Genomic DNA, 27,468 nt, shown 5'->3' with positions numbered 1-27,468 from the left:
TTTACTGATTTACTAATTACCGTACATAGACTGCAGTCAGTGATAAGCAAGTACCAGAAAACAGTAACAAGTTTGTTCACAAACCTATTCATGTGTTGCTAACACGCTGCCAGTACACACCTGGTATTGGTAAACCTAGACAATGTAATCAATCACTTTCTTGAAACATACATTAAGTTTGTTTAGTTTTAGTTTTTTTTTTTCTTTTTTTTGAGTGAGGTAAGTTTTGGGGAATTTCTAATACAGCTAAGAAAATTACATTAAAAGCAAATCAGAGTAAAACTTATAATAAAAAACATTCCCCTTGCCGAATGTGAAAGTATCTTTGTGATGTACCTTGAGATCATATAGCAACCGCTATACAGTACAATGTATCAATCTGACAATTATATTCAAATAACTAAAATCAGTGAGGTCTCTGAGACTTCCATCCCAAAAAGTTTCCTAACATCTCCTGAAATCCCTGTACCATATAGTTTCATTATGTAATCTGCTAACACAGTTTCTATAGATGGTTTAAAACATTATGTACCGACTGTTACTTATTTACATTAAATAAGTTATGTTTGGACTGTGAAACACTGGACCAACATCTTTGGATATTTAAACAAATGCAACCCTCTTCCTTTCCTTGACATTGCCTTGCAATGTTTCATTGGTAAAACACTACATAATTCCACAGCAAATCTGGGCTTGAAATAAGGAGGGTGGGAAAGACATGGAAGTCAAGTCAAATAAATGGCTTTGCCAGTAGCTGGTTGAATCATAAACTGCTGAATGCTTCCAACTAGAAAACTCAACCAAAACCAGCATCAACGGGTTGTGCTGCAATAAATATACTGTAAATGAAGTTTAGCAAGGGTAGCAAGAACAGGAATGCTTGGTTAAAAGTAGAAAAGGGTTGCATTTCTAAACATGCTGCCCAGGTGGGTAAACTGTTGGTGATTTTGCAGTCATTAAGTCATCTTTTAGAACAGTGGTTCTCAACCTGTGGTTCCAAATTATTTTGGGGGGTCCCCAGATGATGTGCAACATTGTTTTCTCACTCAACAGTAAACAAACCAACAAAGTATAAGTGTGGTATCTGCACATTTCTAAAGTGACAATTTAAGGACTTTGTAATACTTCTAAATGAAAAATTAAACCTTGGCCAAATTGTCAAATATTAGAGACAGAAATTGTGAAAATAGCCGGTCTACATGCTCACAACGCCTCGCAACGCGAGGCGGCGTGAGCATGTAGATCTGCTACTTTCACAATAGAGTTGTGTTATACAAAATGTAATGCCTCAACTCTTAGTGCTCGTCAGGATGCCAGAGCTCCCATATCTCTTGGCTTTCAGGACTTGTCTGATGTCAAGGCACAGTCAAAGGAGGCCGACAGCACCTTGCAGATGGACTGGGCCTGCTCCTGTAGAAAAGGAAGATAAGGCAGGAGGGACATCAAACCAGTCATTCATTTGCAAAAGAGCCAGCTGCTCCAGTCCTGTCAGAGTCCTATTTTATATGAATGGCACTGCGAGTGGTGGAAAGTAACTAAGTACATTTACTTAAATACTGTACTTAAGTAAAAATGTTAGGTATTTGTACTTTACTTGAGTATTTCCAATTTCCAACACTTTTACTTCTACTCCACTACATCTTGGATCCAAATATTGTACTCTTACTCCAGAAAATGAACATTTTGGAGTTGGCCAACAGCAGAGATATATTGATTATTATTACAAACCATTTTGGCCATTTGGAAATAGATGATCTTCAAGCTCACAATCTGCTATTTTCAAAAGATTTTAAAACTTGGGAGATTCAGTACAATGAGTACTTTTACTTTTGATACTAAAGAACATAATGATGCCAATACTTTTGTACTTTTACTCAAGAACACTTTGAATCCCGGACTTTTACTTGTAACAGTGTATTTCTGCATTACAGTATACTTTTTCCACTGGCCGCTGGGCATTACCCCCTTTTCCTCACCCACCCAGACAAGCCTGGTCATATGAAAAGTGCACGTACCGCACTGCAGCATTGATAGACCCAGATACTACACTCCTGTTGCTGGGTGTCAGTGGTTTTGAGAGCCAGGAGGTTCTTGCCTGCACCCAGGCCATCATCATAGCACAGCATGCGTACTATCAGGTAGAGAGGGTGTCGGTGGAGTACATCCTGCACAACCAAAACAACACATCCGTAGGTTAGTTACTCCCTGAAGCACGATTTATTGCGAACCGTAGGTTGCAGGTTACAGTCAGAACCGGCACAGTCCTCATCTGTCTGTATGGGTAACACCTGACACTGTGGTTCCCCTGACACATCACTGTGACATCACAGTGATGCCAGATACTCAGGACAAGGATAACACCTGACACTGTGGTTCCCCTGACACATCACTGTGACATCACAGTGATGTCAGATACTCAGAGCAGGGATAACGCCTAACACTGTGGTTCCCCTGACACATCACTGTGACATCACAGTGATGTTAGATACTCAGAGCAGGGATCTCCATATATGGGCATAAACAGGTGGCATCACAGTGGTGTGGCTGGTTCTGACAGGGATCTCCATGTATGGGCATAAAAGGGATTGTATGTTGTGATGTCATGGGAACCACTCTAAGCCCAAATATGGAAATCTCTGATGTCTTCAATATTAAGCCCATATCTAACAGGACTTCATATGGGAATGCTCATATATGAAGGAAGACAGCCCATATCTGTGTGGCTGGTACAGACAGGGATCTCCATGTACTATATGGGCATAAAAGGGATTGTATCTATGATGTCAGATGTGATAGACTTCATAGGATTTTCACATAACGAATAACTGAGTAAGCATGTTTGGGGTCTCACAGCATATATCCAGACATAAAGGGCGAGATCGCTTGTCGTCCTGAGGTGCCTTACTAGTTCTTCTGTTGTTTTCGGGTGGAAACCTTGTGTGTCCAAAACCGTTTGTTCAAATTCATGAGGATGCTGTTACACTACCATGGTCATGGTTAACGATGAGCCAGCAATAATGCATAATTATGCTAATCAATAAACTCTCATCTTAAAGACATTTGTTAAGGAAAGGCAGTACTCACACACTGGTCCAGTGAGGCTACTTTGACTCCATACTTTGATACCCCCAGGACCATCTCCTCATCAGCCGGCACAAATGGCAGCTGTCCTTCTTGCTATGAAAGAGAACCGTGTTATTTTAACTGAGAGGGTAAATTATTTGTACTCATTGTACAATGGATACTAATGGTCTCAATAAGAGCATACTAGTAAGTTGTATAAGTTCGCCATGAGTAAAGCAGTTACTCATTTCATGGGATGTACTGTATTATGTATTCAAACAAAGTCAATCCCGAAATGTTTTTTAACATTTTTGAAAAATCTGGAAAGTATAAGAACTACTGATTTAGAGGGTATTTGTAGAATCAGCCTCCGCTCTTAATGGATTCAATGTGGTACTAGCCCAGAACTAGTACCACATTGGTACTAGTATCACCTCTTGAGCAGGGTTTAAGTTAGGGTCCTTATCTGAACCTTAGCGTAGTCATAGCATATGGAAACAAATCCAGAACCTGTTTTATGGCACGGCACGGTTCGAGATGTCTCCAGGTTCAGGCACGTGCACACATAGACATCAAAGAGGGCTTGAGCCCCTGCCCTTTTATCCATCTGTAAAAAGTGCCCTTTCCAGACCATGAATGCAGTGTTTACTATGGTGAAAGAAATGCAAATGTCTTCCCTCCTTTCCATGCCATACCTGAAGGCAGCATTCAAGAGAATTGCCTTGTCCAAACTCTCCTGAACTTGAACGCAGCATCATTATGTTGAAATCAAGAAATGTGTAGAAATCAAGCATCAAAAATAGCCGACCTCCAAGCCTTGTATGTTCCTGCCCCTCTAACATTCTCTGCACGTCCCTGTCCAGGTTCTTACCTGAGCAGCATCAATATAGTTGATCAGATCCAGAGGCTCCTGTAGGGTCTTGCTCATGTCAAACTGCAGCTTCTCAATGGACCCCACGTACTTGACCCTAAACTCAGCACATGTTTCTGAAGTGCTGTTACCTACAGGGATCAGTCACATAACAGAATGTTTAATGGGCCACAATGCCTTTTTTTTAGCTTGTTTTACTGCTGTACATTAAAAAGAATCATCATATTCATCAAATCAATCAATCAAAAGAGTGACAGAAGGGCTGAATTGAAAGGAAGGCGTGGCTGGCTATGGTAGATACAGCAGTCTAATTCAGCGGCTCCCAACTTGTGGGCTGGGGCCCACTGGTGGGCCGTCAGGATATTGCAAGTGTGCCCTTGTCAAAACAATACCATGTCATTTATAATATTCTGAAGCAATCGTGAAAAATGAATTTCATGAAGAGCACTGCTCTTCCTCAGTTTTTAATAAAAACTGATGCTGCTGAGTGTGCAGGATTATTTGTTAATGAAACACTATTTTGTCATGATTTCTTCAGTTGTTAATGTCCAATGCACCTGCATCTGAACAAAGTGTGTGTGTGAATATTTCCTTTGCATAGATTTAGAATATTCTTACATTAATTAATATTAACATTCATTAAAAATGATTATGTAAAAACAAAGTCGTGGCATTTATTTTGTATCTATTTTCTACCTTGGAAAATGTGTTTGCATTGTGATTGGTAGAAACATATGTTAGTTCCACAGATCGATTTATTGATCATTAAAATAAACATGCTGTGGAAATGCAGACCGCCCGTCTGTGAAGTGGTCAGATGTGTGGGCCGCAAATACTTTTCAGTGATTTTCACATGGGACCACCTGATCCAGTAAGGTTTGGGAACCGCTGGTTTATTTACCTGAGCTCCTGGTGGAGTCTGTGTCAAGGCTGGCGACAGTGCTAGACCTGGAGAGTCCACCCACACTGGAGTCCACAGACTACCCAAACACAAGAAGACAATACATGAGAGTCCACCCACAATGGAGCCTCCAGCAGTGGTTCCCACACTTTCTAGCTCGAAACCCAAAAGAGAAATTAGACGTTTGCTGCGTCGTAGATCGTCTATTTTCACTACTTCTGATCTACAAGCACACAACGCCTCGCACCGTGAGGCTTTGTGTGCTTGTAGATCAGCCATTTTCACTAGTATTGCGCAACAGTCTTGTATGAGAGAGTAGGGCTTTACATTACGAAAATACGTAAACATTTTAAACTTGGAGATACAAGGTTTCTGCCCGACAGTGACGACATGAAAGTCAGTACATCTCATGTATGCTTCATCCCAAGCGACACAGCCCTGTGACAAAGCATACATTTGGTCATAGTTTTCAGGATGTACGTGCGTGCGTGTCTGTGTGTGTACCTTGCTCTTTGTGCTAATCTCACTGCTTTGGGAGCTGCTGCTGCTGTGGCGCTTTTTAACCTTGCGGAACATGGTTCACCACCATGTCTGTCCACTGTTCCCCAGTCCTCCTGCTGGCTGAAGGGACAGACCACCCTGACCTGAAGGACAGACCACAGACACACCTCAGCTAGATCAGTTATACAAACCTAATGCTAACTGTTTCTAGTATGAAAGCACTTTTTTAACATGTATTATCAATATATTAATTCTGACATTATTCAAAACAAGAAATGTCAAAATATATAAATGTCAAAATATATAAATATTAAATAATAGTAAAAATGCATTCATTCTGTAAAGCTAAGTGCTTATTGCTGTACTTTCCCCACTTCCTAGAAATAAAGTAGGTCTACAATATTTGTCTTTGAAATGTAGTAGCTTGCCATAAGTCGTAGTCATCCAAAAAGTAGGCTATCCAAAAAATGCAAAATAGGCCTACTCAAGTTGAGTCTACTGCACTCATTCATAAGGAAGTACATAAGTAGTAGTACAGTCCAAAAGTGAAATTCGATACTGTCCATCCATCACTGCTTAATGCCCCCCATACATTGATCTACATATTATTTAAAGTACATGTACATCACTGTCATTTAGTAGTACGGTCCCTCCCGTTACTTGGCAGCATTAGCAGCAAATATTCACACCATCACATCTTCTACAACGCAATCCACACATCATTCCTAGAATGTACAGAGTAGGCTCCACTGCTCCACAGAACCACATATAGAACATTTTACAGCCGACAGGCAGCACTCATGATTCAACAGGTATCGATCGACGTCGTACCTTTTCGTTTTTCAGTCTGTAACATTTGTATTCATATCAGCTTTGGTAGATTATATCATATGATTACTCTCGTCCGTATCTGAAAGCCGTTGCTAGGATAAACAAAACGATCAGCCGTCCATTCCAGTCCCCCAGTCCACCACCCACACCACACTGAGTTTACACACCAAGTTGTGTAAAGTTGTGTTACATTTCACAAGGCAGCCACGCACCATTCATTTACTGGCCATATATTACCTCGTTTGGAACTCGATCAGCTGTATTTAGGGATGTTCGGTCTGTTCATCAATCAAACGGGATGATGATGCTGTCTGTTTATTTCCACTTTGACACTTGGGTTTTCCTTTTTGGTTCCACACCCAACTTCTCTTAAAGGGGCCGCGGCGACAGAATGTGCACAAAGGGGAACATTTATGATTTTATCCATGAAAGGTTGTATGTGGAGGATCTATAACTCTGTGTACAAATTAAACCATATACTCATACTCATATACTGATATAGAACATTAAATGACAGATAAATAAAACTCAGAACTATGCAGGAAATATCACCAATCTGTCGGAACTATTGTTCGGCTCTGGAATTCTCATCGGCGCTGTTTTTGCTCAGCACCGGAAAGGCCCTCGTAGAGAGACCGCCCTGTTGCCTCTGTGAGACCGCCCTCTCCATTCATTCATAATAAACAAAGCGTTTTATGGCTGGCATGATGCGTTATGATTCATGTTTATAGCGGCTGCCGTTTATGTCTTCTTCAAATACATTATAGCCTGCCCTGACCAGCCATGGCTACAAAACGTAAAGTAGGCCTAGAGGTGATGATCCCCGCGGAGGAAAGCGACCAGCTCCTCATCCGACCACTGTGAGTTCTCTATTATATTGAGTCCAGTTTAATAAATTGGCTTATTTAACATTTGCACGAAATATTTCATTCGATTTATTTTTTTAATTCACCGAAGGCTTCTCAGATTTGACCTGAATGTGTTGACTGGACGGAGTTATTATGCGGTACGGTGTTGATCCTGAAATGTGCGCACGCAGTTCTCACATGCATCTATTCATTAATAACTAATGCGTTATAAGCAATCTAATTTGTCCCGCACAGGGGTGCTGGTCAGGAGGTTGGCAGGTCATGTATTATCCTGGAATTCAAAGGGAGGAAGATCATGGTACGTTGTTGTGCTTTACTCTATGAGTAATTTTGTACTCAAGGCATATAGACTATGACTATGACCATAAACTGTTAATGAAGTATTCAATCAATCAAATTGCCCATAAACAATTCATCATACTTTGCCGAGAGAGAGAGAGAGAGAGAGAGAGAGAGAGAGAGAGAGAGAGAGAGAGAGAGAGAGAGAGAGAGAGAGAGATTGTCTTTATTATTAGTAGTAGCAGTAATAGCTGTACAGTGCACACATTGTATTGTTTTGATATTTTTGAGCGGTGGTCACAACGCTCCTATACGTGGCCGTGTGTGTGGGTCTGTCTGTCTGTTTGTCTGTTTGTCTGTTTGTCTGTCTGTCGGTCTGTCTGTCTCCGGGTATGTAGCCTGCAGTAACCTTTTCTGACCACACATGTTAAGGGAGGGGCGCTGTTGTTCAGGATAGGCCAGGCATAGGCCAGGCACACTCACACACAAACACACACAGGGGGCACACACACACACACACACACACACACACACACACACACAGGGGGCACACACACACACACACACACACACACACACACACACACACACACACACACACACACCACCGCTCAGTTCACACGAGTGTGATTTTTTTTCCACGTTTGCTTTGGCAATTATGTAAACATAATGTTTTCTCATGCCAATAAAGCTCCTTTGAATGGAATTGAATTGAATTGAGATTGTGGCTTGTGCTTCTGGGACCTCGTGCACTTGAGTCTCACACACTTCCACTATTGTGCACGTGTCACCAAAGATGATATTATGAATAGTAGTAGCCGTAATATGTGTTATCCATAAGTATAACTCTATGTTGTGTGTGTGTGTGTGTGTGTGTGTGTGTGTGCGTGCGTGCGTGCGTGCGTGTGTGTGTGTGCGTGTGCAGCTGGACTGTGGAATCCACCCTGGCTTGGAAGGAATGGATGCTCTGCCATACATCGACTTGATTGATCCAGCTGAGATAGACCTGCTGCTGATCAGCCAGTGAGTTACTTTATTTGACACACCGCAGCCGTTACTCACCCAATCATAGGTTGGAAGTGTGTAGTCTTCTTCTTATTTAAACGTGCGTCTCCTTCCACTAGCTTCCACCTGGATCACTGTGGAGCCTTGCCATGGTTCCTCCAGAAGACCAGTTTCAAAGGCAGGACCTTCATGACCCATGCCACCAAGGCCATCTACCGCTGGCTGCTGTCCGACTACGTCAAAGTCAGGTTGGGAGCCCTTTACTGTTGTTTGTTGTAATATTGTGTCATAATGATACAAATAAAAAGAGATGTTATATATATATATATATATATATGTCACCGGATGTTAGAGAAACAGGACGGCCGAGAAACGGAGCACTCGCGGTGCCGCACGGGGCGGAACAAGCGGTCGCCCACAACAACGTCCTCCAGGCGGAGCCCATCGATTGTCCACGACATTGCAAGCGGCGCGAAGGCCAGCGGACCTTGGTCCTGCTCTTCGCCCACGAGCGCCGCAGGCGCGAGTGGCCGCGAAGAGCGGGCCAGGGCCGCGCGGCCGGCGGAGCGCCGCGCGAGTTACGAAGCCGTGGTGAATGCAATCGTTATATTTATGCCCAGGCCGTAAGGCCTGGGCAAGCCCAAGATAAACGCTCATAGTAAGCTAATGGCTAAGCTAATGGCTAAGCTAATGGCTAAACACCGCCCAGCTAGGCTAGTAAATAAAGAAAGGGAGTCGCAAACGAGTGACGTCAGCGCCTGCACTAGTGAATGGCTGTCTATGGGCTGTCGTCGCCATCTGGTGGTGATTAGTGTGTGGTGAACGAAACAAGCGCTCTTACAATGAACGTCCTGAGTTACCCAAACATACTGTAACATATATATATATATATATATATATATATATATATATATATATAGTTTTGTTTATATCAAAGAATCGATTAAGTGTTATTTTATATTTTGTTCACAATGGTGTTGTGCAACAATACAGAAAATAGCACATCTGCAAGTTCACAATGTGTCTGGATGTGACACTTTTTGAGATTATAGATAGTCTATTTTCACTATTTATGACACACACAATATAAGGATGGCTTATTAATCGATTATTTAATAAAATGATCAGTTATCGATATTTTGTTTTTAATCGAATACCGGTAGTTTGATTAACTGTTGCTCATCTAATATATACCGTACACAGAATATCTGAGGTCACAGCATAGGCATGTGGTTTTCTACTCCTTCCCCCGGTGGAGGGGCCGCTGTACAGAACAACTAAAAAAGACGATAATTACAATGTAATTATTATGTTACCTACTGTGTGGTCATTCTCTCATCTTCTCCTTGCAGCAACATCTCAGCAGATGACATGCTGTACACGGAGACGGACCTGGAGGAGAGCATGGATAAGATTGAGACCATCAACTTCCATGAGGTCAAGGAGGTGGCTGGTATTAAGTTCTGGTGCTACCATGCCGGTCACGTCCTCGGTGCTGCCATGTTCATGATTGAGATAGCTGGAGTCAAGGTACAGAGATTGTTTTATTCATGTGAAACAAGTTATTCAGATTTTTATATATTTATACTTTAAATGTTGGAAGTTGGCCCACTGTGTGTAATTGTGATGTGTTTTTTGATGTGCACATACAGTAATACAGGCTACATTTGTTCCTCCATAGCTGCTGTACACTGGGGACTTCTCTCGACAGGAAGACAGGCATTTAATGGCAGCAGAGATCCCGAGCGTCAAACCCGATATCCTCATCATAGTACGTCACGTTCGTTTTGCAAACAATATATAAGTAGAAAACGCGCTCAGAAAAGGACAGACCTCTGGCAAGGTTTGTCTATAAGTTGTAAGGTTTTTCCTGGGCCCATTATACTGTAAACCTTTAGTCAAAGTATTGTGGTGTTATGTTGAAGTATCCAATAAAGATTTACAAAGATTTATGCAAATCTATTCATAACTGTTTTACTGATCAAGACATCCTCAGTTAGTCAGACAGACAAACAGACTTAAAAGTTACAAATATGTTAATGTTTGGTTTGATTGATCATTGTGTAGTTATTTATGTGTTTTTGTTTTTCAGGAGTCCACTTACGGTACCCACATCCACGAGAAGAGGGAGGAGCGCGAGGCTCGTTTCTGTAACACTGTCCATGACATTGTCAATAGAGAGGGACGCTGTTTAATCCCCGTGTTCGCTTTGGGCCGAGCCCAGGAACTGCTGCTTATCCTAGGTGAGGTATTCCTCTGGATGACTCTCTCGTTTGGCAATGCCATCTAATGTCTTCCATGTGCTGCTAATGACAAACATTGCAAGTAATTCTGTACACACGGTAACCTCATTGGAAATACATCGGAATCTGTTGTTATCCTTGATGATTTTAATTTATATTTATGTATGTGTTTTTTAAAGATTAGTTTTTTGGGGCTTTTTATGCCTTTATTGATAGGACAGTAGACTGACAGGAAATGGGGAGTGACATGTGGCAAAGGTCGTCTGGAATCGGGAATCGAACCGGCGACCCGTCAGGCATCAATGTGGCAATGCCTATGTGGTATGCGCCTGGACCAGTAGGCCAACGGGCACCCTGATATGTGTGGGTTTTTTTTAAATAAAAAAATCCTTTGCTGATGCACTTTTGTAAAGCACTTATTAAACCACTTGTCTTAAACCCTCTATACTTAGTAAACTTGACCTAAATTGTCTCTCTAAATTGTCTTTTCCCCCTCAACACCAAATCTCTTTGGCGAAAAACAGGTGATCTATGAGCTCACAACCCAACACAACGCAATTCGTTGTGAGCAGCATGTAGGTGGCTATTTCTGCCCAATATTCCACCCAGGGACCCAGTGGTTAAACGTTTATGCACATAATCAGACAGAAGGGTCCATAATGGAATGGTTCTTCTTTTCCTCTGTAGACGAGTACTGGCAGAACCACCCAGAGCTCCATGACATCCCAATCTACTACGCCTCGTCCCTGGCCAAGAAGTGCATGGCTGTGTACCAGACATACGTCAACGCCATGAACGACAAGATCCGCAAAGCCATCAACATCAACAACCCCTTCGTTTTCAAGCACATCAGCAACCTCAAGGTGGGGACAGTCACAACCCACAGAAACACCAACAATAACTCCATGGTGATAGGTTGATGGAGATGCAACGTTAAGAAAAAGCACTGTCTGTCACAGACTGCACCATGCCATTATTCCCTCTCTCCTTCCTACTTACTGTATCATGCAACGATTAACGCATTAAAACCCGGAAAGCATCTGCGCCGTTTTATACTTTGGATATTCAAAAATACCAGATATACAAACTCATAGCGTGGCACTTCGTGTTACATTTTGTGCAAATCTTTGAATATATATATATATATATATATATATATATATATATGAAAGTGTATTATTTTACTCAAATCTTTGCTTCTTGGTGTCCCTGGAACAAAGTATTTTGAGATGGGGTCAGCGGCCGGCCAAATACATATAATTTTGAGGGTCCTTGAGATGAAAAAGTCTGAGCACCAATGATGTAGAAACTATGTTTATCAGAAAACTATTTGTATTTTATTCAGTGGTTTATTAATGGTTAACCAACTGACCAAGTTCCCCAGGGGTCTAGATTGGTCCCCTCCTTTTTTCCTGCATCACCAAATTGTCTTTACCAAAGGTTGTATCTACAAGCTCACGTGCAACGCACTGTTGACTACTCTCTACCATTTTTGCCGAATGTTTGCCTACTTTCTGCGAATGCACAGCTATTATCATGACGTACAGAACAGAGACACTAGGGTTTTAACATTCAAAGCTTCCACTGGCGTGTTGTTTTTCAGAGCATGGATCACTTTGACGACATCGGGCCCAGTGTGGTCATGGCGTCTCCAGGTATGATGCAGAGTGGGCTGTCCAGAGAGCTGTTTGAGAGCTGGTGTACCGACAAGAGGAATGGAGTCATCATCGCCGGCTACTGCGTCGAGGGGACGCTAGCCAAGGTCAGAACAATATTAGAACAGGTTAACTAAACGCACATCCCCATGTCTTCATTCTGTAAATTGCAAGAGCAGTGAAATCATTTAGAAAGAAAGGGGCTCGAAACTTCACTTCTGTAATGCTCCGAACTTTAAAGCACGAAACGTCGTACCTAAATAAATCTGAGTCAGAACATGTATTCTAAAATATTAAGGGTTTTATTTTAGTAAGGCTGTAACTATCGATTATGTCCCTAGCACTTGTTCTATCGATTACTTTTTCGATTCATGGAGTGATATTGAAGTCTGTTTAAAGAACATTTTCACTGTCCATCAAAATTGTACAAGTTGGGTTAAGTAGTCCATGGCAGTCTAGCTCAATAGGTAAACCTGTGGTTTATAAGCCAAAGGTTATGGGTCCAAACCTTCCATCTTAATTCTAAAAGTTGAGAGTTACATTTTATATTCTAAAACGTTGTCCATCTAAATTCTTTAAGGTAGGTTAAGTATTATGTTCTCAATTTCACCTTTAAAACCTGTGTGGCTCAATAGATGAATCTAGGGCTTCTAAACCAAACGTCATGGGTTCAAACCTCAAATAAAACCAAAATCCAAAAAATCCAAACAAAAAACTACGAAACTCAAACAACTGTGAAATCAAAATGATGGTGTAATATGACAAAACTTAAAAATGACAAAAATGCCTTAATAAAGGTTAAACAATCTGGTGATGGGAAGATTAAACCCAAGATATATTAAATGCTTCAACAAAATGAAGATTGCCTCATATGTAAAAATGGGCCCTCTCCAGGCTCCTTCTCCTACCGGAGAGAAGATGAGAAGGAAGGTGGGCTGATTCCAACCTCCTCACCTTACAAACAGCAAAAATTGAGATTTACCATGAGCAAGATTCAAACCACCAACCTTCAGTTTGTAAAGCGTCTCCTTTACTCTTACACCACCAGGCCTTTCACACTTATTGGGCTTTTTGAGGTTATAATAATAATATAGGCCCCACGCTTTGTTTGTCACAGTACATTTGCACATACGTGAAATGTATTCTCTGCATTTTACCCATCCTATAACAATTAGGAGCAGTCATATGTGGCAGTCAGGGAGCAGTTAGAGGTTGAGGGTCTTGCTCAGGGACACATCGACACATAGCTGCCTGGCCAGGAATCGTACCTGCAACAACCAGGAGCTCTGGCTCCCCAGGTAGGCTCCCTAACCACTCAGCTACAGCCACCCCCATGTTATGCTAGAGGGAGAAGTGCCACATCAAGTTGTCATCTGTCTATTTGTCAAAATTGGTGAAACAGAACACATATTCTGTGACCATCGCTCCATTGTTTACAATGGTTTGTAATGCAGGCTCAGACTGTTGCCACCCCATGTGGTGAAGAAATTTCAAGCTGGCCACAGTGTGAATATGGTCTATAACATTCTGTGTTGTATCTTCCATGGCTACAGTGAGTCTTGGGGTTAGTAATGTAAGGTTGGGGGATCAAAGCTTCTAAAGAACCTTTTCACTGTCCGTCTAAAATGTAAGTTAAGTATTATATTCTGAGATTTGTCTCCCAAGTTAGCATAGCTTGAGAGATAAATCAGAAACCGAAAGGTTGGCTTCAAAGCTTCCAAATGAGCATTGTCATTGTCCATCTAAATTCTAAAGTGTAGGTTAAGTATTACGTTCTCAGTTGCATCATTAAAGCCAGTGTGGCTCAATGGCTAAATCCAGGGTTTCCAAAATGAAAGCTCATAGGCTCAGAACTTGAGGTTTTGTGTTCAAACCTCCAAAAGAACATCTAAATGATAAAAGGTGAGTTAACTATAAGATTCCAAGTTGCTTTTTCCATGTCTGTGTGGCTACAGTGATAAGCCTTGAGTTCATAAGCCTGAGGTTGGTTGTTCAAGGCTCTTAAGAACATTTTCCATCAACGTTTTAGAAGTTGGGTTAGCTATCACATTTTCGATAATTGTTTCCATGACAGTCTGGCTCAATAGGTAAATCTGAGGCTTATTAGTCAAAGGTTTTGGGTTCAATCCCCCAAAAGAACATTTTCACAGTCCATCTAAATGATAAAAGGTGAGTTAACTAGAAATACTGTTCCTTCGAAACAGTGTGGGCTCGATTCCAACCCAACAAATAAGATACTTTAAGGTACTGTAAGGTACAGTACCCTACAGTATTGTACTGTACCTTACTATACTGTACTGCACCTTACTGTACTTAACTGTACTCTACTGTACCTTACTGTACTGTACCTTACTGTACTGTACTTTACTGTACTCTACTGTACCTTACTGTACTGTACCTTACTGTACTATACTATACTGTACTCTACTGTACCGTACTGTACCTTACTGTACTGTACTCTACTGTACCTTACTATACTGTACTTTACTGTACTCTACTGTACTTTACTGTACTCTACTGTACTTTACTGTCCTCCACTGTACCTTACTGTACTTTATTGTACTTTACTGTACTTTATTGTACTTTACTGTACCTTACTGTACTTAACTGTACTTAACTGTACTCTACTGAACCTTACTGTACTTTTACTGTACTCTACTGAACCTTACTGTACATATTCTATGTGTTCTAGAGGTGTATATTGAGTGCATATACTGTAGGTTAACAATCCCAGATCACATCTGTCCTCCACTATGTCTATAACCAAGGCGTTCTTCTATGTGGCCACTCCAGACTGAGGAGTGGAGCATGACTTTTATTGTGTTTGTGGATCTGATTTGAAAATGCATTGGTTGTGATATCTCCCTGAAAACCAACAACAACCACTAATACGGCTGATTGTCCCTGCGGGTTCTAGGATATATACTGTAAATCCCATTGCCCGGGATCCTAAAACCTTATTCTTTTTAAGTAAAATTTCTAAAACACTACAAAACATGTCTCAAAGACAAATACAAGCAAACGTCTCCACAGTAACACAGTAACAGTTGTTTGTGTGTGTGTGTGTGTGTGTGTGTGTGTGTGTGTGTGTGTGTGTGTGTGTGTGTGTGTGTGTGTGTGTGTGTGTGTGCGTGCGTGCGTGCGTGCGTGTGCACATTGTAGATCAACTTCATAGCAGTATTAAGTGGTCCATCTATGTTTTTTATTAATAATAAAATCTGCAAAGTAACAAGTAACTGAGGCTGTCAAATGCTGTATTTATAGTAGAGTATATGTAACAAAAATGGAAAGTAGAGTAAAAGTACCTCAGAATTGTACTGTAGGTACAAGTACTTGTATATACTTGAGTAAATGTACTTGGTTACTTTGCAGCACCACAGAACAGCCAATGACAGACAGGCCTTTAATCACAGCTGTCTCAATCAGTAGAGTGGAGAGGGACATTTATAGATATTTGTAGTTTTAACTCAGAATATATACATCACAAAGCTTAGATATTTGGATCAAATCAGAGAGCAGACCTGTGTGAACGCAATGATATAGATAGCATATCTGAAGTGTGAACACTGCAGCCACAGCGCCTTAACATAAACATGGGTCTATTATCCTTCTCTCCACTCTCACTAAACCCATTGGAAATGCATTGGGTGCTTAAAGTTAAACATTTTTATTTTTTTATATTTATACTACAAAACATTTCAAAACCAAGAATACAAGCACACGTGTCCTCAGTAAGCTGAACACATAAAAATTTGAATGGTGTTGAAAGGTGTAAGCGTTTAAGAGATGAAGCGCGCCAAAGTTTTGAGGAGATACTGACTAGTATATAAATAATGAAGATAACATACGTGTGCTCGCCTTCCAGGCGAGCCCACAATTATAACATTCCGAGTTGTATCTTCCATGCCTGCGTGGCTACAGTGATAAGTATTCGGCTCAAAAACCAACCTCTCACAGAACATTTTCATTGTCCATCTAAAGTCTTAAAGATAGGTTAAGTATTACGTTCTCAATGGTATCTTCTAAGCCTGTGTGGCTCAATAGATAAATCTAGGGTTTCTAAACCGCAGGTTACAGGTTCAAAACTCAAATAAAACCAAACAAATCCAAACAAATGACTACAAAACTCAAATAAAACCAAACAAAACACTACAAAACTCAAACAACTGTGAAATCAAAATGATGGTGTAATATGACAAAAACTAAAAATGACAAAAATGCCTTAATAAAGATTAAACAATCTGGTGATGGGGAAATTAAACCCAACATAAATTAAGTGGTTATAAAAAAAGATTGCCTCATATGTAAAAATAGGCCTGCTCCTTCTCCTACCGGAGCTAAGAGAGAGGATGATGAGGGAGGTGGGCTGATTCCAGCCTCTTCACCTTACAAACAGCAAAAATTGAGATTTACCATGAGCAAGATTCAAACCACCAACCTTCAGTTCATGAAGCATCTCCTTTACTCTTACACCACCAGGCTTTTCAAACTCCTCAGGATTTTTGAGGTTATGTTAGAGGGAGAAGTGCCAGGTCAAAAGGATGTTGTAGTTGTCATCTGCCTATTTGTCAGTTTGGTCAAAAGAAATTGGTGAAACAGAACTCTGGGACCATCGCTCCATTGTTTACAATGGTTTGCAGGCTCAGACTGTTGCCACCCCATGTGGTGACGTAATTCAAGCTAGCCGTGTTGTATCTTCCATGGCTACAGTGATAAGTCTTAGGGTTAGTAATGTAAGGCTGGGGGATCAAAGCTTCTAAAGAACATTTTCACTGTCTGTCTCAAATGTAAGTTAAGTATTATATTCAGAGATTCGTCTCCCAAGTTAACATAGCTTGAGAGATAAATCAGAAACCGAAAGGTTAGGCTTCAAAGCTTCCAAATGAGCATTTTCATTGTCCATCTAAATTCTAAAGTGTAGGTTAAGTATTATGTTCTCAGTTGCATCACTAAAGCCAGTGTGGCTCAATGGCTAAATCCAGGGTTTCCAAATTGAAAGCTCATAGGCTCAGAACTTGAGGTTTTGTGTTCAAACCTCCAAAAGAACATTTTCACCGTCCATCTAAATGATAAAAGGTGAGTTAACTATAAGATTCCGAATAACTTTTTCCATGTCTGTGTGGCTACAGTGATAAGCCTTGAGTTCATAAGATTGAAGTTGGTAGTTCAAGGCTCTTAAAGAACATTTTCCATCAACGTTTTAGAAGTTGGGTTAAGTATCACATTTTCGATAATTGTTTCCATGACAGTCTGGCTCAATAGGTAAACCAGGGGCTTATTAGTCAAAGGTTATGGGTTCAATCCTCCAAAAGAACATTTTCACAGTCCATCTAAATGATAAAAGGTGAGTTAATTATAACATTCCGAGTTGTATCTTCCATGCCTGCGTGGCTACAGTGATAAGTATTCGGATCAAAGGTCTAGAGTTCAAACCTCTCACAGAACTTTATTGTCCATCTAAAGTCTTAAAGGTAGGTTAAGTATTACGTTCTCAATGGTATTTTCTAAGCCTGTGTGGCTCAATAGATAAATCTAGGGTTTCTAAACCGCAGGTTACAGGTTCAAAACTCAAACAAATCCAAACAAATGACTACAAAACTCAAACAAAACCAAACAAAACTCAAACGACTGTGAAATCAAAATGATGGTGTAATATGACAAAAACTAAAAATGACAAAAAGGCCTTAATAAAGATTAAACAATCTGGTGATGGGGAAATTAAACCCAACATAAATTAAGGAGTTATAAAAAAAGATTGCCTCATATGTAAAAATAGGCCTGCTCCTTCTCCTACCGGAGCTATGATGAGGGAGGTGGGCTTGATTCTAGCCTCTTCACCTTACAAACAGCAAAAATTGAGATTTACCATGAGCAAGATTCAAACCACTAACCTTCAGTTCATGAAGCATCTCCTTTATTCTTACACCACCAGGCTTTTCAAACTCCTCAGGATTTTTGAGGTTATGTTAGAGGGAGAAGTGCCAGGTCAAAAGGATGCTGTAGTTGTCATCTGCCTATTTGTCAGTTTGGTCAAAAGAAATTGGTGAAACAGAACTCTGGGACCATCGCTCCATTGTTTACAATGGTTTGTATTGCAGGCTCAGACTGTTGCCACCCCATGTGGTGACGCAATTCAAGCTAGCCGTGTTGTATCTTCCATGGCTACAGTGTTAGGTCTTGGGGTTAGTAATGTAAGTTTGGGGGATCAAAGCTTCTAAAGAACATTTTCACTGTCCGTCTAAAATGTAAGTTAAGTATTATATTCTGAGATTTTCCCAAGTTAGCATAACTTGAGAGATAAATCAGAAACCGAAAGGTTAGGCTTCAAAGCTTCCAAACGAGCATTTTCATTGTCCATCTAAATTCTAAAGTGTAGGTTAAGTATTACGTTCTCAGTTGCATCACAAAAGCCAGTGTGGCTCAATGGCTAAATCCAGGGTTTCCAAATTGGAAGCTCAGAACTTGAGGTTTTGTGTTCAAACCTCCAAAAGGACATTTTCACCGTCCATCTAAATGATAAAAGGTGAGTTAACTATAAGATTACGAGTTACTTTTTCCATGTCTGTGTGGCTACAGTGATAAGCCTTGAGTTCATAAGACTGAGGTTGGTAGTTCAAGGCTCTTACAGAACATTTTCCACCAAAGTTTTATAAGTTGGGTTAACTATCACATTTTCGATAATTATTTCCATGACAGTTTGGCTCAATAGGTAAACCTGGGGCTCATTAGTCAAAGGTTATGGGTTCGATCCCCCAATAGAACATTTTCACAGTCCATCTAAATGATAAAAGGTGAGTTAATTATAACATTCCGAGTTGTAACTTCCATGCCTGCGTGGCTACAGTGATAAGTATTCGGTTCAAAAACCAAAGGTCTAGGGTTCAAACCTCTCAAAGAACATTTTCATTGTCCACCTGAAGTCTTAAAGGTAGGTTAAGTATAACGTTCTCAATTGTACTTCCAAAGCCTGTGTGGCTCAATAGATAAAACTAGGGCTTCTAAACCATAGGTCATGGGTTCAATACTCACTCAAAACCAAAAACCAAACAAATCCAAATAAACAAAAGACCAATAAACTCAAACAAATGTGAAATCAAAATGATGGTGTAATACGACAAAACCAAAAAATGCCTTAATAAAGATAAAACAAGCTGATTATGGGGAGATTAAACCCAACATAAATAAATTAAATGGCTCAACCAAATGAAATTAATGTGGAGGAAAAAGGCGTCATAAAATACATTTGCCTCATATGTAAATTACATTTCTTAAGCTCCTCCCCCTGGAGGTGGGCCCTCTCCAGGCTCCTCCCTCTGCCTCATATGTAAATTACATTTCTTAAGCTCCTCCCCCCTGGAGGTGGGCCCTCTCCAGGCTCCTCCCTCTCCTACCGGAGCTAAAAGAGAGGATGAGGAGGGAGGTGGGCTGATTCCAGCCTCCTCGCCTTAAAAACACCAAAAATTAAGATTTGCCGTGAGTAAGATTCAAACCCCCAACCTTTGGCTTGTGAAACCTCTCCTTATCTCTTGCGCCACCAGGACTTTCACACTAAATAGATTTTCGAGGTTGTATTTAAGGTTGATGGGAGAGGTGACAGGTCAAAAGATGAAAATCCACCGCAACCACCTCTACCCCTGACAGAATGACTGGATCTACAGATATACCCTCTGATCAGGGTTCAACCTGAGATTTAGGTTATTGTTTAAAACCATCTGTCAGAACTTTTTTACCCTGCACTCAGATTTACACTTTCATTGAAAGCAAGCAGAGAGATGTTTTGTTTGAGCCTACAGGTAGTTAGTAATGTCAAATTCATATACATATACAGTATATTTCTTAGTTTCTGATGGTCGAAACTATAGTTTTAAGATTTTTTAGTTTTTTGTTCATGTTAAATCAAGTACATTAGTGCTGTTTTCACTTTGGAATGTTAAATAAAAACAATATGGCAATAATGTTTTCAACTAGTTTCTCAAACAGTGCTTGTGTGGTTATAGATGGGCAATGTTTGCCATTTTTTAACACTTTAAGTGATTAAACCAGGAAACACTTACAGTATGTTTTATTGGGATAAAAATCCCACATGATATATAGTCTATTTCTTATCACGATAGATATATCAGTAAATTGCCCAGCCCTACCACAGCTCCTCTTTGATTAGCTGAATTTAGTTAGTGAAAATACCAAGACACTCATCACTGCAGCATATCAATCAAATCAATGATCAATTAAAGACCGAGCCCCATACTTGAGAATTGCTGTTTTGTGCCATTCTGACACAGGGATAACACATTATGTAAATCGAATCCAACCACTTCCATTTCATGTATTTATTACAACACCAATCAAGAATTACATACAAAACATAGCTGTGTGGTTAAAAATTTAGCTTATCAAGAACACTTCTTTTTAAACAAGTGCTATATGGCATTGAAACTAAAGTATTTCATGACTTCATTTATAGGACACAGTGTAGTACAACTTATTTTCATAATAACAAGCTCCTTTTTGCATCAACTCCATGGAACAGGCCACGTGTTGTAGTTGTTAGGATTTTACTGAAAAGGAGAAATTGAAAACAATTAGACAAATAATCACACATTAATGAGGAAGTGCACATTAACCATTGAATGGTCACTTTAGGGCATTCATGACTACTGGATTTTAATAGTTGTCTACCATGTTACAAAACCCTTTGAGTCTAGGGATTGGGTGGTAACAAAAATATACAAGTTTTAAATACCGGGCTGCTGAGCATAAAAGGTGCAAATGATGGACACCACGCAGGTTTGGAGAAAAAGGTGCAGAGTGCTTTTTACTCTTGTTTTGACAAATGACACAATGTATGCACATTGCACAAGAATACCATAAAGAAAAAACAAGCCTCTACAAGGGGACACGGATGTTGCCAAAACAAAAGCAGCTACTGTAGGTGAAACAAAAGACAAGCTAACTAACAAGTAACTAGTGGAACAAAAGCCTGCCTACAACTACTCTAACCAAAACAATGTTCAAGATACGTAAGTGGCAAACACCCCTTACCTAGTGTGCTTAACAAAGTTCTACCTACGTGGTGCCTGTGTATAGAGGACTCTGTCTTTCCTTGTCCCAAGGCAGAGCATGTATCACAGAATTTACATGAGTAGGAGAAATAACACTAATTTGCTAAAAGTTTGCTCTGGGTTTCAAACGACTACAAAAACACAAGACTAAAGGAGGCTAGAACAGGTGAAATGGTTGGGAGAGACTAAGCTGAGGTGGGGCCCAGCCATTTATAGGCAGCAGATGGTGATGATTGGATGAAGGTGGGGCCAGGTAATGGTTTGATTGACAGCTGATGAGGTGGTGACTTCAGACCTGAGAGTATGATAGAGGGAAGGAGGGACAGGGAGTTATACACAGAAAGAATCCCAGACAAACCTACGTGGAACATAACTAATACAACATAGTCAATAGTTGTGGAGCTATATCATATGTTTTATCCCTGTGTCAGTAGAATAGCACAAAACTGCAATTCACAAGTATGGGCCTCTGTCTATAATTGATCATTAACACAATTGTCATCGACAACCAGTAAAGTGTTAAATAAGTGCAATTTAAGGAGTTATGTTGGTTTGATGCCGTTTGAGCGCCCCACACTGAAGGCACAATATCATTTGACAACTATGATTTGTTTGACAACAATTACCCATGGATGTATCAAGAGAACAATTGTTTCAGGGCCCACAGGTACATATCTGCTGCAGATATACATATATATATATATATATATATATATATATATACATATATATATATATATATATACATATATATATATATATATATACATATATATATATATATATATATATATATATATATATATATATATATATATATAATTTTAAATCCTTGACTACTGCCACAGTGTCTACTAGTTTGTGTAACCCCTAGGTCACACTCACAACTAGAAGCAGTGCTCTTCCGAGCACAGGTCTCCACCAGGTCAGGCATGTAATGTGTTTTACATAAGTCGGCCTCCTGATGGCGCTATAAAAGGCTGATGTAAAAAATGCAGGGAAAAGGTTTTACCTTGGCCTCTAAGGAGTGCGCATACAAAGTTTGACACTAATCGGTGGAGTTATAGGTGAAAACATGAATCGGCCTGTTATAGCGCCACCATGAGGCTGATTTGATTTTTCTTAAGTGGCATTTATTCCTCTGCCTAATGGGAATGTGCATGCACAATTTCACCAAAATCGCACACTGCGTTCAGGATTTCAGGCATTTTATTCAAAACTGACCAATTCTGCAAACTTTGAAAGCCAGTTTTAGCCAATCAGGATGGAATATGGAAAATCTGACACATCCATGTCGATCACATGACTGTAGAGATACTGTCTACTGATTTACGTGATTTTTGGACAAAATCTGTAGGAGTACTGGCAAAAGTTAGTTTTGCAAAAGTCGGCCTCCTGGTGGCGCTAGAACAGGCCCATGTGAAATATTTGGGGCAGAGGTTCTGAATTGGTGTCGAGGGAGTGTGTGTGCACAGTTTGGCAGCGACCGGGCCAACGGCGCTGGAGATTAGCTGGTAACGGACAAACGGACGGACGGACGGACGCACGCACGGACGGACGCACGGACGGACGGACGGAGGGGAAAACATACTCTCCCTCAGCCTTCGGCTGGTGGAGACAATGACAGGATCAAAGGACCTTTCTTTTCTTTCTCCACAGGCCTTAAGTTACAACATACATTTTGGCTATGCTGCCTTTCTTCGGCGTGCCACACACCGACTAAGGCTGGAGAGCCGAAACGTTTGTTGTAACTTGAGGCATTATGGAGAAATAAAACAAATTACTTATTTGATAGTTTGTCGTGCAAAATAGAGAAAATAAAGTATTTAAAAGAATCTCAAATGTTGCCTTAATTCCTTTTTCAAGCATATCATGTCTGAGCCAGAGGAGATCACCACCATGTCTGGTCAGAAGCTGCAGCTGAAGATGTCAGTAGACTACATCTCCTTCTCTGCCCACACTGACTACCAGCAGACCAGCGAATTCATCAGGGCACTCAAACCTCCACATGTGGTAGGACAACCTAAAACTGAATGTGTCACTCTCTGTCATTAACAGTTCTTCTTCATTTCTCTCCAAGGCGGTGTAAAGCGTCCTTGTCAGGTACCTAGGATTCATGTAAAATATCCAGATATTATCCAGTTTCCTTGAATTCTTTTTTACTATATTTAATTGACAGGTATGAGAATGACATACTGTATTACGTTGCCCTGGCCTCTAAATTCCTGCTACAAGAACAGGATGTCCCCAGCTTCCTGGATAACCAGCCATAATGTCTCCATAAAAGGCTTAGAAAACTGTAAGAGAGGGATGAGTCTGTCCGTTTCCCTAAACTCTGAGATGTTATAAGCATCGTGCGCTATCCTTGATGCTCAGATCCTGGTCCATGGGGAGCAGAACGAGATGGCTCGTCTGAAGGCCGCTCTCATCCGGGAGTACGAAGACAACGACCAGGTCCACATCGAGGTCCATAACCCCCGCAACACTGAGGCCGTCACCCTCAACTTCAGAGGAGAGAAACTGGCCAAGGTAAGGGCTGTGAGGCTGTTGCAAGTGGGCCCCCATGTAATTGGGGGAACACTACGATTTTGAATTATAACAGGGGTCTTCAACAGGGGGTACTCAGAGTTTACACCGCTGCGAGGCGTTGTAAGCTTGTAGATCTGCTATTTTTGGCAAAGAGGTTTGTAGAGGGAAAAGAAGAGCAGAGTATTTGATGGTTCAAGTGGTTAAATGTCTGAAAATACACATTACTCCAACATGATGACAGTGCTGTCAAACAAGTCTAAGCTGTCTAAGAAATCTATGAACATTTTTAATCTGCAACACAATTTTATACAATATTTAGTACTGTGGGGGTCCCTGCTTCATCTCTCTCGGCTAAGGGGTCCTTGGCCTGAAAACGTTGAAGACCCCTGAATTATAACATTTATTTATTATAAATGTTAAGTGGTCTGATGGGCGGGCAGCGAACGTCTTCGAGATCTTCAAGTGGTCCCTTATCCAGAAAAGGTTGTGAACCACTCTAATTGAGAAGTCTGTCTCTCCTTCCTTAGAAATGTTCATGGGAACAACTGATGTGTCTTCCCACTCAGCAGCACTGTTCATTTTTGTGTATAACTAAGAATGTACTGGAACATGACCGCTGTTGTTTTGACTGTACACCACATCATGTTGACAAAGTGGACCTTCTACATCCTTATGATGCCTACTGATTAAAGGTCAGTGGATTGTGGAGATCTTGAATACTGCCCCTCTTCTCAGGTGATGGGCTCTTTGGCTGATAAGAAGTGCTTCCAAGGTCAAAGAGTGTCTGGCATTCTGGTGAAGAAGAACTTCAACTATCACATCCTCACTCCCTCAGATCTGTCTAGTGAGTACAGTAGCTGACTGCCACAATCACTTATGCCTTATCTCAATCATATAGTACTACAGTAAGAGTACCACTGCATATCAACAATTTTACATTCAATCTCACAACCTTTTTGCTGAGGTGAAATTTAAGATTTGTAGACCACATATTTTCAACCATCAGATTCTAGACTGAAGGCTTTTGTATTATGCAGAGGAGAGAGACACTGGAGCAGCTCAGACAATTCAAGCCTTTTATTCAGGTGCTAGTACATGCCGCTGAGGAAGATACAATAGCATCGAAATATCAGTCATTATCTTTTGTACTACTGTAGCACCTGAATAAAAGTATTGAATCGTCTAAGCTGCTCCTGTGATGCACCAGACTAGCCGTGTAGGCTAAGGTGCGCCGTAGAACCCCTATGGCTTTTGTATTATATATTGTGATCTGATTGGTGTGTGTTTTGCAGCTTACACTGAGTTGGCGATGAGCACCGTAAAACAGACACAGGTCATTCCCTTCACTGGACCGTACTCTCTGCTGGTCTGTCATCTGAGGAACCTCGCTGGTGAGGATGTGGTGTCAATTAGCCAGTAGCTATGCCCCTCCCAAAAAGCTTTTGTCCAATGCTAGCTTAGAATAACTTCCTGCTTGCCAAGGTTTGCCTTGACAACAGCCTTGGCAAGCTGCCGGTTGATAAGCTAGCATTGGACAGAAGCTTTTAGGGGAGGGGCATAGCTACTGGCTAATTCATGTTTGCTTGCCAAACTACATCTGGAATGAATACATTCAGAGCAGTGTCATGTAGCTAGTTTGACCCTTGTTGACTGACTGTCACAGGTGACGTGGAGGAGTTAGACGGAACAGAGAAGAAAACGATAAAGGTCTTTAGGAACATCACTCTGGTCCATGAGGTTGGCATGGTGATGCTGGAGGTGAGAGCTTGTAGCACTCAACAGACTATGTCTTTTTGTTTATTGGAGATTCTAGGTGCGCACACACACACACACACATACTTTCCAGGTTGAATGAATGAATGATTTTATCTGGATGGCCGGATCGTCATGTGAAGCTTGACCAATCCTCAAACTATGGTCTCATTGGACATTTTTAATCACCGGGACAGACACTACACACATATTCTAGACGTACAGGACAGATAAAACCTGTTCATTCTGGACTGAAATGACCATATATGGACATGGGGGACACACATGGGACACACATTTACGGACAGATAAATCCTGTTCATTCTGGACTGAAATGACCTTATGGACATGGGGACACACAAAGCCACTCCTTGGAAGCGGCTTTCACCGCTTCAAAAAGGAATAACACAAAGAAACACAAACCTCAACCTGTGGGTCAGGACCTGTATGTCGGGACCTGTAGGTCGAGACAGTAAACAAACCAACATAAAGTTTAAGTGAATAGAGGGTATCTACACATTTCTAAATTGACAATTTAAGGACTTTAAAGACCTTTTTAGTACCTCTGGTCAAACATTGGTCAAATTGTCAAATATTAGAGGCAGAAATAGTGAAAATAGCAGATCGGCTATTTTCACTATTTCTGTCGATCTATTTTCACTATTTCTGTAGATCTAGTCAAACTAAATGTAATGCTAACTCCTACAATTCCAAGTGCTTGTGCAGGGTGGGGGGTCCCCAGTTCAAATATGATTATTTTGGGAGTCGCGGCCTGAAAAGGTTGAGAATCATTGAAGTAACTAATGCAAAGACCAATGAAATTCTCCATGCAACCCATCTCATCTGCTGGATATGAAAGTACAAGGGAATGTGTCTGTCTTACTTCAGAAAAGTGAAAAGTAATTTGTTAAAAACAATCTAGTTGTATTTGGAGTTCTGTGGTTTCCTCACAATGCAGCTACTGACCTTTTGGAGGATTTTCACCTACAGTATACAACGACATGCCACAAAATAGGGGTTGCCAGGGTTTTTATAACCTCTAATCCAAATCCCCAATCTCTCTCCCTCTCTTCTTCAGTGGATTGCTAACCCTTTGAACGACATGTATGCTGATGCAGTCACTACAGTGGTGCTGGAAGTCCAGTCAAACCCCAAGGCTCAGAAAGGTTGGTTTGGACCTCGTCTTTGATGGAAATGGATAAGGAGCACCGTTAGTTGGCCTGTGTATGTTTTGTCCTTTCTGAAACAGTTCACCATTTCAGTATCATTGAAGTGCATTTCCTAGAAAGGAACGGAAGTAATGTTTACTGACTGGGTGGTGATGCAGTCATCTATGTTGGACATTACCTGCCCTTAATACAATAGAGCTCCAACGTCTTTGCCGCTAGATGGCGCTATTACCCATCTTGGATCATGTGATAGATAAGAACTGTGTTCCAGAGTGTCTTTCAAAGATAGTTAAAATAGCAAATCTACAAGCTCACAACATGTCATGAACATGCACAACACGTCATGATACAATTGTTTTGTGGACTTGTAGATCTGGCATTTAATCTATCTTTGCCATTTCTTTTAAGCCTTTTGCCTGACATGCTCAAAATAGGGATTATTAATTGATAATTGTATTAAATGATCGACTATTGATTATTTTGTATAGTTCGGTTAACTGTTGCTTCCCTAATCTAATGTATGACAGTTATGGAGACCCAGACTACCATCATGGATATGGACGTTTACCAGGCCAAGCTGGAGGTCATGTTGCAGTTGAGTATCACAAATGACATCCTTATAGAAAATCCATATAATTATTATTATTGTGTTCAGAAAGACAATTAATCACAGGCTCATATAAATACACACACAGCTAGGGCTGTCACAGTTATTACATAATCGTCTAATCGCAATTA

At 40.7% G+C, this 27,468-nt stretch overlaps 2 protein-coding genes across 2 annotated transcripts in view; one reads left to right on the top strand and one right to left on the bottom strand.

Moving 5' to 3' along the window:
- Window positions 1–95: 95 nt before the first annotated feature.
- itgb1bp1 (integrin beta 1 binding protein 1) lies at window positions 96–6,484 on the bottom strand. Its single transcript, XM_080751378.1, has 7 exons — window positions 6,405–6,484; window positions 5,340–5,479; window positions 4,836–4,914; window positions 3,935–4,065; window positions 3,085–3,177; window positions 2,016–2,165; window positions 96–1,410 (listed from the first exon to the last, which is right to left on the bottom strand). Exons 2-7 carry the CDS (start codon window positions 5,409–5,411, stop codon window positions 1,339–1,341), a joined length of 597 nt encoding a protein of 198 aa, XP_080607504.1. The 5' UTR covers window positions 5,412–5,479; window positions 6,405–6,484; the 3' UTR covers window positions 96–1,338.
- Window positions 6,485–6,950: 466 nt separating this feature from the next.
- The window catches only part of LOC308305400 (cleavage and polyadenylation specificity factor subunit 3), a gene marked incomplete at both ends in the record, with an annotated part of 30,687 nt that continues 10,169 nt past the window's right edge, over window positions 6,951–27,468 (top strand). Inside the window, 16 exons of the mRNA XM_080750200.1 lie at window positions 6,951–7,027; window positions 7,271–7,334; window positions 8,241–8,338; window positions 8,440–8,568; window positions 9,673–9,850; window positions 10,002–10,091; window positions 10,413–10,563; window positions 11,251–11,426; window positions 12,167–12,325; window positions 23,147–23,293; window positions 23,657–23,809; window positions 24,545–24,653; window positions 25,102–25,200; window positions 25,473–25,567; window positions 26,640–26,727; window positions 27,258–27,324. Coding sequence (XP_080606326.1) covers window positions 6,951–7,027; window positions 7,271–7,334; window positions 8,241–8,338; window positions 8,440–8,568; window positions 9,673–9,850; window positions 10,002–10,091; window positions 10,413–10,563; window positions 11,251–11,426; window positions 12,167–12,325; window positions 23,147–23,293; window positions 23,657–23,809; window positions 24,545–24,653; window positions 25,102–25,200; window positions 25,473–25,567; window positions 26,640–26,727; window positions 27,258–27,324 — 1,880 coding nt within the window. The remainder of the gene's footprint in view (window positions 7,028–7,270; window positions 7,335–8,240; window positions 8,339–8,439; window positions 8,569–9,672; window positions 9,851–10,001; window positions 10,092–10,412; window positions 10,564–11,250; window positions 11,427–12,166; window positions 12,326–23,146; window positions 23,294–23,656; window positions 23,810–24,544; window positions 24,654–25,101; window positions 25,201–25,472; window positions 25,568–26,639; window positions 26,728–27,257; window positions 27,325–27,468) is intronic.

This window comes from Nannobrachium achirus (genome assembly GCF_963921795.1).
Source record: "Nannobrachium achirus genome assembly, chromosome: 20".
NCBI classification, from domain to species: Eukaryota; Metazoa; Chordata; class Actinopteri; order Myctophiformes; family Myctophidae; genus Nannobrachium; species Nannobrachium achirus.
The sequence above is the reverse complement of the archived record's forward strand: the minus strand, read 5'-3'. Positions and strand labels throughout refer to the sequence as shown.

Bases quoted from the DNA above. Each gene is read 5' to 3' on its own strand.
- itgb1bp1 (XM_080751378.1), bottom strand. From the start codon at position 5,411: ATGTTCCGCAAGGTTAAAAAGCGCCACAGCAGCAGCAGCTCCCAAAGC. The intron at 4,915-5,339 runs GTACACACACAG...GTGTTTGGGTAG, and splicing joins AGATTAGCACAAAGAGCAAG to TCTGTGGACTCCAGTGTGGG. The intron at 3,178-3,934 runs GTAAGAACCTGG...TCTCTTTCATAG, and splicing joins ACTATATTGATGCTGCTCAG to CAAGAAGGACAGCTGCCATT.